Genomic DNA, 12594 nt, shown 5'->3' on the forward strand with positions numbered 1-12594 from the left:
CATGTTGGAAAGATATACAACTAACTAAGTACTTATTTCGTCTTATAAGATACGCGTTTTATAATTTAGGGTAGCGACATTCGTTTTTTTTGAAAAGCTCATTCAAACGTGCGAAACGTTCGTATAAATTATATTCATTTGCTTACTGAAATGTAGAAGAATTAAAAACTCATTTGATTGATTTAACAAGATACATGTATTCAATTAAGATGATTATAACGTCCTGTTTTTAAAGAAAAATAATTACGGTGGCTAAAAAAGACATTAAATACGTGTTTTTTGAGATCTATTGATAAGTTTTAGGGTTCAAGTGATATACTCAATATGTTGAGATACTTTGAAAACTAAAATTTTATTTGAAATGAATTCTAACATTGAAATTACTCTAAAAATTGATATTAAATATGTCAAAATGGGTCGGTTTTCGGTCGGGTCATTTTCGGTCGGGTAATTATCGGGTCGGTCATGTTTCGGATTATGTCGCTTTCGGGTCGGTCGGGTTCGGGTTTTGTCGGGTCGGTCCCAGGTTCATTTTCGGGTCGGATCAAATTTTCCCAGGTCTAGTAGGGACGAATGGGGGCGAGGCAGTGGGAATAACTCATGCCCACTTCCCCTAAAAAAAATATAAAACTAAATATAATTAACAACCCACACTAAAATTAGTTGGGTTAGCTTTCAATAGGAATCGAACCAAAAACACTTGTAGCACACAAAGTTAGGCCATTACCCTTAAGACACATATACTTTAATGACATTATTTTTGGCTTATTCAACTTACTAAATAATGAGGCCTCATTATCGAAATCTCAAACTCTAACACCCTATGCAGATGCACAAGTTGCACAGGGGATTAGCTAGCCTTGATTATCAAAGTAGGCTTTATAAATAGTTATACTATGCATGTAAATTAGTTTTCGTAAGCAATTTTTAATTGTTATATTATTCAAATAAACTAGTTATGGTATGTGTTTTCGAATAGTTGTAGTAGTGATAAGAAACAATTTTAGTAGGAAATCCTACAACTAATAGTAAACGTTTTAATATTTTCATAATGTAGTTGAAAAGGATATAATAGGTGTTTTTAGTACTGCTACATGTATTTTTACAAAAAAGTAGACATTTTAATCACCTTCATACAAGAAAATGATATTATTTTCTTCATCAACATTCCGATTCACATCATCAAACTCGAGCGTCAGATTTTCAATGGAGAATCCTTTTTAAATCATCATCGGAATATTCAGTAATATTTGTATTTAAATTCAAAAAATAATTTTAAAAATCGGTAATGTTACGCATTATATTCTTGATTGAATTTGAGTTGTGAAATTATTAACTTTGATTATCATTTCTTGCCTCTTAATCTTGTTTGATTTCTTTTCTTGTTTTTATTGTGTTTTATTTTCTTGAAATGAAGGTAGTTCTCTAAGTTATTGTAACCAAAGGAATGAATGAAAGAAAGTAGTTATTTTAGATCACGTGAAGGAAAGCATTTTTTAAAAAAATATTGATTTGCAATGGAGTGTGCCTCCAAAAAGGCGTTATTTGTTAAAATATACTTTTTTTTATTCTTCTTCTTCAAAAACATTATGTTCATCCTGCAACCATGTTCTTCGACATTATAAACATCATTTGTTCATTTTTGACTAAAAGAGAAACTCTTCAAACTATCATTTAATAGTAGTTTTCACTTATAGTTGTTTTTCTCTCTCCATCTTTATAGGCCTGTCGTCGATGTCGAATAATACAAATACTACACCTCTCCACATACCTTTTCAAGCAACTCCATGAAAGAGAGAACAAAGGCTTTTTAGATGTTGCAACACACTATTTTGTTTTGAATAGTTAAATTTATTATTTTATTTCTTTCTTATATTGAGCTTAAGAGAGATCGTACCCAAACTTAATGAAAATCATCTCTTAAAAGAGATACTTCCTTCGTTATAAATTACGTGCAACATTAGAATTTTACACTATTCATTTATCCTACTATTTTTATTTAAATTTTGATCTATAAGTTACAATGTAGTCAAGTGAGATTCTGTAATATATACTTTAAATTTTTTTTATTATATATAATTAAAGATATTTAGGATTGAATTATTATATTGTAGTACGTAAAAAGTCAAACATTACAATTAGAGTCGTTCAGGGATCGGGCCCCGTTTTCAACCCTTATCCAACCCATTTTTTAGAGTTTATTAAACTATTAAAAATATATTGAGTTCTATATGGGTTTAAATATGGGGTCAAAAGGGGCCTTTAAAATCCTAGAAAATGGTTTCTTGTATGCCTTGCTAACTTAATGAATTGGGTTCATTTAGTATTTTGATTTTGTTAAGCTTAGTTCAGAGATTCGAGTCCCCCACATCTGTCGTGTATTCTTGTATTAATGCAGGCTTTAGTGCTAGATGCCATTTTGATCAGAATTTATAAAGCTTTTTTTTTTTTTTACATGTAATGTGGTTTAAACCATTTCTTATTTGTCGCCACCAATTTCATTTTATCGCCACCCCCCCTTGAATGAAATTACGACTTTACCCCTGAAATTTAAAAAATTACGAAAATGCCACTAAGCTTATAACTTATATAAAAACACTTCAAATCCACTCAATAACACTTTCATCACTTCCATAAAATCAAATTCTTCACATAAAATTAAGCGGAGCTAAAACTTTGGAATCGAAATCGTCAACAAAAATTCGAGGTAAGTTTTTTTTAAATCAATCGAAGCAAAAAAAAAAAAAAAAAAATTTTCGATTCGGCCCAGTCGCACAAAACGTGCGACTGTACAGTCGCACGTTTTGTGCGACTGGGCCAAAACCATTTTTTTTTTTTTTCTTTTTTTTAAAAATTTTTGAAAGAGTTTGTTGTTAGTTAATGTTTTTTAGTAAATGTTGTAATAATATGTATTATGATAATGTTGTTGTAAGAAGTAGTTATTGATTTACGTATTCGAAAAAGAAAAAAAAATTAAAACCGGTCGCACGAACCGGTCGCACAAAATGTGCGACTGTACAGTCGCACATTTTGTGCGACCGGTTTTAATTTTTTTTTTTTTTATTGTAATGAATTTGTTTAGTGTAATTAATTTATTAAATTTGAGTTGTTTAAATATTTATGAATATAATAATTGTTTAATTATTTGTAAATGTGAAATATTTTACGTGTTGCTTGTTTTTAATTTATTTGATTTTAAGTAATTTAAAATGTTGTCTTAATTTAAATTATGAAAATTCTAGTAAATGGATGGAAATCAAGGTAAAGGAAAAGGGTTTTTTAGAGGTTTATTAAGCGGCAATAGATCTAGGCCTACTTTACTGAGAGGTGATCCCCATGAGAGGGGGGTTACGGGATCTGCAAGGCGAGCAAGGCAAGAACAAGCGGCCATACATAGTCAGGCCCAACGTTCAAGTACCCTAGAGCAAGTGCGTAGTCGCTTTGAGCGCCAAAGTAGCCTACATAGTCATACGGTCGGCTCAGGTGACGATGATACTGATTACGACGAGTCTCTTAGTCGGGAAGAGTCTCTTGGTCAGGATGAGTCTGCATGTCATCCTGTTGATTGGACGATCGTAAGAGGCCATGCTGTTAAGTTCAAGAGTAGAGGGCAGGGCTCGAGTGGCACTTCTGATCAGGCAGGAGTAAGCCAGGCTGAGGATGCGGCTCCACGGGGGAGGAGGCGATCGCAGTCCGCGGACACGGACTGGTTAATCACATCAGCCCAGCCCGGGGGCCCTGTTGATACTACTTTAATACCCAGCTACGGTGGGCACGTAGCAAAGGCTATATTTGAGGGATCGGAGCGCACCCCTCCGATTTTGGAATGTCGTGCTCGGAAGAAAATGTTGGATTCAATCATTAGACTTCAGGACATGTCTGATGAATTGTACAGAGTGTTACCTGGTACTCCCCTTGGTCGGCTGCCGTATATAATGCACCAGCACATCGACAGTGCTCTCATTACGGCATTTGTGGAAAGGTGGCAGCCTGACACCAACACCTTCCACATGCCGTGGGGGGAGATGACCATAATGTTGCACGACGTGCAACGCATCTTGGGAATTGGCATTGACGGTTCACTTCCCGTGCAACCGTCTGATAATGAATGGCAGCTTGGCCTGGCCGGCCTTTTTGGTATGCCATTGTCGGAGCTGCGTGCGAAGGGGCACTTCACAAGCGGCAGCATTAATGTTGGTGCACTGTTGCAGCTATGCCACCGTTCTCAGTCTATGGATACTCAACGTACCGCCTACTACATGGCTATAGTAGGTTCCACGTTGCTCGTGGATAAGACTAGAGTCGGGATGCGTCCTCACCCTGTTGTTACTGTTACCGCTGATGAGGCTGATATTGCTTGGGGTGCAGTGACGCTTGCTCACATGTATCGCCAACTGGGTATGGCGACAAGGACTGGGTGTAAGACTATTGCTGGTTGCCTAACACTGTTGCAGACATGGATTTACGAGTACTTCCCAGCCTTCCGCCCCCATCCGCGTCAAGCTGACATGCCGAACAAGACAAGGGCAGAGATGTGGTCCCCGCCGAAGCCAATCCGCGAGCTGAGCAGACTGATAGACTGTAGGAGCATACTGGATGCCATGACAGAGGCACAGGTTTTGTACATGACTTCAAACTTAATTGTTTAACTTGTCAAGGGCAGAGATGTTATGTTGATTATGTATTATATTCATTGTGAGCAGGTGGAGTGGACTCCGTACTTGACTTATGATAGGTCTTTATTGAACGAGCACCCACGTACCTCGTATATCGGTGGTATCACCTGTTTCGATATCGTGGAGGTCTATTTGCCTGAGAGGACAGTGAGGCAGCTCGGTTTTGCACAGGAGATTCCCCCGGCTCCGCTGAGACCTACCCAAGCTCTGCGACCAGCACAGGGCTCCTACTCAGTTACATTCGCTTCTTCCTGTATGTTTACGGAGATGTGGAGTAGGTTCCCTTACTGTGCCCGCGTAGTGGAGCAGGCACAGCGTCGCGCATCGGTTCCATCAGAGGCTGCCCCGGATTACGTGGACTGGTTTAGAGTGTCTTCCCACTGTTTTCTCATCCCAGGTGAAGGACCTGCTGCTGCGTTTGGTGCTGCTGATAACAGAGTCGAATATGTTAGTATTCCTAATTATATATTTTATTTTTATGTTTCATAACATGTATTGACTTTGCAATTGTCTGGTTTTACAGTTTGCTGCTGAATTTCCAACTCGACTTGCACCATTGCTCAGGATGCCAGCTATTGCTCAAATGACGCCTCGGGAAAGAGATGCTGCTGATATGTATTTAGAGGATCTTAGAGAGTTGTTTTCCGAATGGCAAGAGTGTAGAGGGCGCAGCCCCTTATAGACATTTACCTGTTTTGTAATGCATGAACAATTGTTGTATTTAATCTTTATGTATGAACAACTTTTTAATCGTTTGAACAATTGAATTATATATAAACACTATGGAGAATCTAAATTCACCGCGTCTCCGGCGGTGTTATTATGCTGTTGTCGTTGTATGTTGCACATTCTACTCCAAAGTGATATCCTATTACGATATTGTCTTTCTAAATCTGCACATGAATTGTTAGCTGCTCTCCAATTTTGTTGGACTGGCGGCAGTGGAGATGAATCATCGTTCATTAAAAGCTGAACATAATGATTCCCGTTTACCCAAAGAATATGTATAAGTTTATTTACGCCATGCATTCCCCCTGTTCTTCTTAAAGGAAGCACTAAACAATTGTACATTGGATGACCATCCGCAGAGCCATAATACGCAATTGCTATGTTTGAAAATGTTGCTGCAGAATACAGTGTTGTCGCTTCCAACCAGTGATCGTACGGAGCAGGTCCTTTATTGTGGGCACCAACTCTGAATATAGCTTCCTCCACCGAATCTGCTGATAAATATAAGCGTGCATATTGTTCTCTATGCGTTTCCATTTCCAAACTCATTGCACGTCGTAACAGAGGCCATGCTTCCTCACCCCCTAACTCTGTGGCGGCAATAGCTCTAAATCCACAATTACCGTCACCTATAACATCAATCCAATCAAACAGATATGGCGGAAGAATAAATGGAATGTGATCTGGCCACGGAAAAAGTGAAAAATCACGACCTGCTGCACCATCTGAATAAATAACAATATATCATTACGCCAATATTGATATAAAACATATAAGATTAAATGAAAAGAATTAAGAGTACCTGATAAGTTGAAACTGAAGTTAATTCCAACTGACGATTGATGCGACCGGCTGCTTGATCTACCACTGGATCTCCCGCGTGATGATGATCTTGATCCGCGACCCCTTGAGGATGATCTACTGTACTCAAACGCACTTTTGTTTCTCCTCAAGGTTCTGCTTGTCATTGGTCTTCCTTTCCTCGGTGGACTTGCTTCGGGCTCAGGTATGTCGTCACCATCGGGGTGCAGCTCATGTTCAAGTACCTGAGAGACGCGTCGTAGTACTGAGGGGTCGGATTTTAAAACTTCATCCACCAACGATTGAAAGTACTCTTTATCATCGGCGTTTGCGTGCCGTACTTCTTCGTTCGCGTCTTCTTCTGCATCTAAATACTTTAACGTTTTCCAAAACGGATGTATATCGTCCAAGTACAAAGCACCATTAGACCTGATAGACAAGTAACAGTAACACGCGCATGGTAATCCGTGGGTTTTTTGAATGACACAACCGCATTTTTCTAAAAGACAACTGCCCAGGGTTAGCATCCGGTTGTGCTCCATCATCAATAGTTCCAAGGCAAATATAGAAACATGACGATACAACGGTCGTAGAAAATTTAGTCGCGACGTTCTTGAAATGGAATTCTTAGATTCCTCAAGAGCTTGTCTTATTTTTGATTGTTGATTCATAATTTGTGCGTGCGCCCTTTTAAACAGCGTATCGAATGAGCTATTACCGCTACCCAAGTAGTACTTGAAGGAAGAGTGTTGACTTTCAACTCGACTGGTAGTCTGGTTACCCAAGTGCAAACAATCATTCGTCCACGCACGCACAAATTTCTCTTTGTGAGGAATCCATGTTTCTGCCAAATATTGCACGACTCTCCGGTTCCTAGTCGACCAAGTGGACACAATCCCTTCCCATCTGTTTTCAAAATCGGCGATCGTCATACTGTTAACCAAGGGGTTCCATTTTGTTTGCCTGAATAACTGGCCCTGTTGATTTTTCTTGCCGCCACACAATTTATCGACCATGTTCTCCACGTCATTGCCAATATGCCATACGCATAATAGATGTCGTACATCTGCATTAAACATAAATTTAAAATTAATTCAGAAATATATAATACATAGATCGACGATAATTAATAATTAAAACATGTTTACCTGGAAAGACAGCATGAATAGCTGCAGACAAACCCTCATCCCGATCCGTTACGATTACATCCGGCGTCTGCACTGTCCCGTAAATATCCCTCAACCTCTCCAACACCCAAGAATAAGACACAGCCGCCTCATCTCGCATCAAACATAATGCAACCAAGAAATTATGATTCGTTGGCGTCATTCCAATGATTTCGCAAAGGGGCCACTTTTGCTTATTCGTTTTGTACGTTGTGTCTATCAACACAACATGGGGCCACGAACGTAGCATCTGGATAGAAGTTGGATTCGCAATCAATAATCTAGTCAACTGATCCTCACTATCCAAGTCCCTCCAAACTACATAATTATGCTCCGTGGCCATATACAGACAGTGTTGAAGAGGAGTCCTACCATCCATCTCTTCTCTCCTCATTGACTATCTCTCATTGTAAATTTGATTCATACTAGCATAAAAACGAGGAAAATTTCTTCTAATTGAAGACATTATAAATGCTGGTTGCATGCCAGTTGCACTTAGATTTCGTATGTGCTGCCTGATATCCACAGTCATCCTATTTACTCTTATTTGACCATCTATGTACATGAAGAACGGATGGTTATGTATTCCTTTTTCACCAGGAAACACTCTAACCGTCCAAGGTCTTTCCTTTGGGTTACGACTAGTTCCTAAAATCATAAATTTACACCCACAACCCCTACTTTTGGAACCTGGTCGGGGAGCATTGTCTAAGTTATGCAAATCAACACTTCTTTTATCGTAACGGTGACATCTTAAGTACAGACTCACTCTAGAACGCCCTTCTTTTTTTTTATATGAAGCACGTGTAAATTGAAATCCAATTGTTAGTGCTATCTCATTAGCCCAAGTATGTAAATCATCTACAGAATCAAATTCTCTATCGGTAACAAATCTATCAGAATAATCTATATTATCTCCTAAATTTTCAAAGTCCTGCAAATAATAATTATAATAACATTATCATAATATATCAAAATAATAATAACTTAAAAAATAATTATTTCTACAAAATAATTATAATAAAATACCATTATTATAGCACAACAATAGATTAAAATAAAATAATTTAATTAAACAAAATAAATTTTATAATTCGAAGTTAAAAAAAATAAATAAATAGAAGTCGCACAAAACGTTTTGTGCGACTTCTATTTATTTATTTTTTTTATTCAAATACAAAAAAAAAAAAAAAAAAAATTATGAAGCAGTCGCACGAACCAGTCGCACAAAACGTGCGACTCCCAGTCGCACGTTTTGTGCGACTGGTTTGTGCGACTACGTTCCTATTTTTTTTTTTTTTTTTTTGCATAAATCGAACCGATTAATTACTTACCGGATCGTTATCATGCACGTCTTGGTATGCCATTGATGTTCGATCTAGAGTTCTAGCTTGTTTAACTTTACGTATTGTTTTTAGAGAGTTTTTAGAGAGAAGGTATCGTGTTTGAATTCGAATATACTACCATAAAGCCTCTGAAAATTCAATATATATATAATTCCGATAATAATGTCATTAAGCGATAACAATGTTATTAAGTGCCATTTACATTTCTTAAACATTTTTTAACTTAAGTGGCATTTTTGTAATTTTTTTTAATCTAGGGGTAATATGGTAATTTTGTTAGAAGGGGGGTGGCGATAAAATGAAAAAGGTGGCGACAAATAATAATTCCCTTTGATAATTGGCTTTTACATTAGTTTTTTTTTTTTTTTGGTTTTTGGCTTTTGGCGTTTTACTTTTAGCTTGTTGGTTGGTCAAACAGCAAAAAAAGTGTTTGGCAAATGACTTTTTAAGCCAGCTGAAAACCTAGCTTTTAAGCCAAAATTTAAAAAATTACTCCAGTTAGCTTTTTATATTGACTTTTGACTTGTAGATCCACTTTTTCTTTAATAAACAATCAACATCTAATGCAAAAAATTTACTAAACATCTCTATAAACAGTTGGCTTTTTCAACTAATGTAAAAGCCAACAAAAACAGCTAGTATTTTCATCTGATCAAACATGTCAACTAAAAAACCAACGGCTAATAACCAATTTTTCTTAATATCAATTCATTAATAACTATCATACAAAAACTGACAATCATTGCCTGATTGGAAAATTTATAGGCTTTTAGAAATTTAAAGCAAAATCTTGAGAACAACGAAGAGCCTCAGCCCATTTCACCTTTTTAAAACTCATATCCAGTCGGATCCATTTTTATAAAAGTTCGATTCTCTTTATATTCGGTCTATTAAAATCTCTAGTTGCAAATAATTTGGAACGAAGTATAAGAGTCGCTATTAACTAACCAATTTGTCTTGTAAAAGACCGTCTCATCATAAAATAGACATACTTAGAATTATCCCATTACTCTAATTGATCACTTTGAAATTGAAATTATACACCAAAACAATAGAAATAGTCTCACTATGAGATCGTCTCATTTAAAAATTTGTGTGTTAACTTAAATTTAACCGATTGTGCTTCAAGACCTAATTGACGCACAAATGTGAATTTTTGAAATTGTTGAGCGAAAAAATAAAAAAAATTAATCAAATAAGCGATTTTTTAAACTTTTCCCAAAAGTAAGCGTCCAAATCCCAAAGCTGTGCTTTGGAGCTGTTCGCAGTTAGTAACTGCGAACAGCTATAAAAGACAAACTAGCTGTTCGCAGTTGGTAACTGCGAACAGTTCAAAAAACACAAAATAGTTGTTCGCAATTAGACTGCGAACAGCAAAAAGAAAAAATAGTTGTTCGCAGTTACTAACTGCGAACAGAAAAAAAAAAAAATTTTTTTTTTTTTCTGTTCGCAGTTAGTAACTGCGAACAGCTATTTTGTCTTTTTTGACCTGTTCGCAGTTACTTACTGCGAACAGCTCCAAAGCACAGCTTTGGGGTTTGGACGCTTACTTTTGGGAAAAGTTTAAAAAATCGCTTATTTGATTAATTTTTTTTATTTTTTCGCTCAACTTTTTCAAATTTTCCACAAATGTTGGGCCTGGATTAGCCCACAAATAGCTACACTCTTAGCTGTTAGGCCTTAAATACATCTAAGGTTCTTAAAAACCCTAACAGAAAATTTATAAACTTGAAACAAGTCATTTGACTACGTTGTTCTATCACCATCTTCATTCGCCATTAAAGGTACTCTAAACCGCAGAGTTCTTCTCTTCTAGAAATTATTTAGAAATATTTTCTTTGTTTATCTTTACTTTATTGTTTAGTACTTCTAATTTAATTCAATAAATTGCTGGAAAAGCGGCATCGTGATTTTTCATGGAAAAAATTGAATTGATGCTTCCTGAGACCAGCTATATCAACGCTCGATCATCTGACATGGTGGCTTGTATCTTTTTCAATCATTCCACCTTTGTCCCGATCTGATACATTTTACCTTAAATTTTCCTTTTCTTAATTTTTAATTATTTATTTCTCCATTTGTTTTTTCAAACTAATCATATTTGAATTTCGAAAAGAATTGGATCCAGACTTAGTCAGGTGTCAGAGTTTGATTTAATCAAGTAGCTGATGCAGTTACGAGTCTGGTAAATTGAATCAGGGCCTATCGTTACAGATGTTTATTTTACGATGTTTACATCTGCTCCATTTAGGTTCTACATTTCAAATCGATAATTATCTCTATACTTATCAGAATTAGTTTTGAATTGGCTGCAAATGATAACCTTATAATTTATTAGTAACATTTGTTTTTTAATTGGAATTATCGACATTATTAGTAATACTCTTATCAGTTTCTATTCTATCAATCCCATTGCAAATCATGAATCCTTGAGTTATATACTAGCACCATTCTTCTGGTGAAGAAGTTGATGAAACTAATGGTTTGATAATAGGCACAACATCTTAAATCATCGATCTATTACCGTTTATTCGTTTGAACATTCAAAAACAGTATTTTCTTTCCTATTCTTATACTTCTAGTATTTACTTTTTGGTACTGTTTACAATTAACTTTTAATTTCTATTTAATTGATAGTTTATAATTTAAAATATAATTGAATTGAATGTGATTGATTGGTTTATCTGAATATAATTTTTATTGTTATTAATTTTTAAAATTTTTTATTCACAAATAACTATAAATATTCATTGTTAAAATTGTTTATTTAATCAATACGTATAAATCAAATGTAACATCTGAATAAAATAGAATAAAAGTATATTTCATTTTTCTTTTTTTCTACTAGTTGGCATGTAGTTTGAAAGAAAGATAGTGATAATGAGACTTGAACTTTAGATTTTTAATTTATTATGGCCTTGGCAAAGAATAAAAAAATTTGAACAAACTAAGAAAAATACATAAAAAAATTCCCAAAATGGTTATCGGAAAAACTTAATTCCCAATATAAGCACGTAAATCTCTAAATCTAAGTTAGGAGGCTGCCTTCTGACACTTACAGCGGGTCATATGCGAACAAAACAAAAAATTTGATTAAGGTGTATGGAAAAATAATCGTTCGCTCTTAATAAGAGCGGACCATTACACATCTAAAAGTTAACAACAGTCAAAAAAGTCAATCCAATTGCCCCCTATTAGTATAAGCAGGCGATTGCTTGGCAGAATTTTTTTACTCAATTTTAGTAATTACTAATAACGAACAAGTTCATACCTTAGAAATGGGCTGGAGGTAATTATTTTAGAAAATATATCTTTTTCATGCTTATTTTGAGAACATTTTTAGTACAAATGCTTATTTTGTTCAAATTTTCAAAGAATAAAGGGCACTTTACTTTTTGGAAATGGCTTCTTCATTAGCTTAATAGAAATCATTTCTTGAACGTAAGAGAATACTTAACATACTAACTAGAGTTAAATTATATTTGATATTAACCAAAACATTTTTAAAAAAACTTAAATAAATCATTTTAAAAATGTTGCTTTCTTCAAAATGTCTTGGAACAAATTAATCTATAACATTTTCAATTCAACATCCTCCAAATCACTTTCAATTGCCATTAGTACACGCCCGTTTAGCCTTTCTTGTGAAATAGAGGATCGCAAATATGATTTCAAAAATTTCCGCTTGAAAAAGCTTCAATCTGGTAGATGCAATAAGGATATGAATAGTCAATCAAATTCTATAAGCAATTGTTGCATTTGGGAAGCAAGTAAAAGATTTTTTAAATTATAATATATATAATATGTCAATTGCTCTAATTTCCTTAGTTACAAGTTCTCTAAGCAATATCAATTCTATAAATAGATCATTCCTAT

General features: G+C 35.2%; 2 protein-coding genes across 2 annotated transcripts; one reads left to right on the top strand and one right to left on the bottom strand.

The window, feature by feature from the left end:
- The first annotated feature begins 4461 nt into the window (after positions 1-4461).
- Positions 4462-5358, top strand: LOC130809011 (uncharacterized). The gene is made up of 3 exons (XM_057674609.1): positions 4462-4616; positions 4704-5123; positions 5200-5358. Exons 1-3 carry the CDS (start codon positions 4509-4511, stop codon positions 5356-5358), a joined length of 687 nt encoding a protein of 228 aa, XP_057530592.1. The 5' UTR covers positions 4462-4508.
- Positions 5359-5456: 98 nt separating this feature from the next.
- On the bottom strand, positions 5457-7764 carry LOC130809010 (PKS-NRPS hybrid synthetase cheA-like). The gene is made up of 3 exons (XM_057674608.1): positions 7355-7764; positions 6208-7272; positions 5457-6130 (listed from the first exon to the last, which is right to left on the bottom strand). Exons 1-3 carry the CDS (start codon positions 7749-7751, stop codon positions 5457-5459), a joined length of 2136 nt encoding a protein of 711 aa, XP_057530591.1. The 5' UTR covers positions 7752-7764.
- Positions 7765-12594: the final 4830 nt, after the last annotated feature.

The sequence above is a fragment of the Amaranthus tricolor genome, chromosome 3, assembly GCF_026212465.1.
Source record: "Amaranthus tricolor cultivar Red isolate AtriRed21 chromosome 3, ASM2621246v1, whole genome shotgun sequence".
Taxonomy (NCBI): Eukaryota; Viridiplantae; Streptophyta; class Magnoliopsida; order Caryophyllales; family Amaranthaceae; genus Amaranthus; species Amaranthus tricolor.

What these genes read in the sequence shown, in the direction of transcription:
- LOC130809011 (XM_057674609.1), top strand. Translation starts at nt 4,509, where the DNA reads ATGCCGAACAAGACAAGGGCAGAGATGTGGTCCCCGCCGAAGCCAATC. An exon ending in ATGCCATGACAGAGGCACAG is followed by an intron (nt 4,617 to 4,703) that starts GTTTTGTACATG and finishes CATTGTGAGCAG; the next exon opens with GTGGAGTGGACTCCGTACTT. An exon ending in CTGATAACAGAGTCGAATAT is followed by an intron (nt 5,124 to 5,199) that starts GTTAGTATTCCT and finishes CTGGTTTTACAG; the next exon opens with TTTGCTGCTGAATTTCCAAC.
- LOC130809010 (XM_057674608.1), bottom strand. Translation starts at nt 7,751, where the DNA reads ATGGATGGTAGGACTCCTCTTCAACACTGTCTGTATATGGCCACGGAG. An exon ending in TATTCATGCTGTCTTTCCAG is followed by an intron (nt 7,273 to 7,354) that starts GTAAACATGTTT and finishes TGTTTAATGCAG; the next exon opens with ATGTACGACATCTATTATGC. An exon ending in CTTCAGTTTCAACTTATCAG is followed by an intron (nt 6,131 to 6,207) that starts GTACTCTTAATT and finishes TTATTTATTCAG; the next exon opens with ATGGTGCAGCAGGTCGTGAT.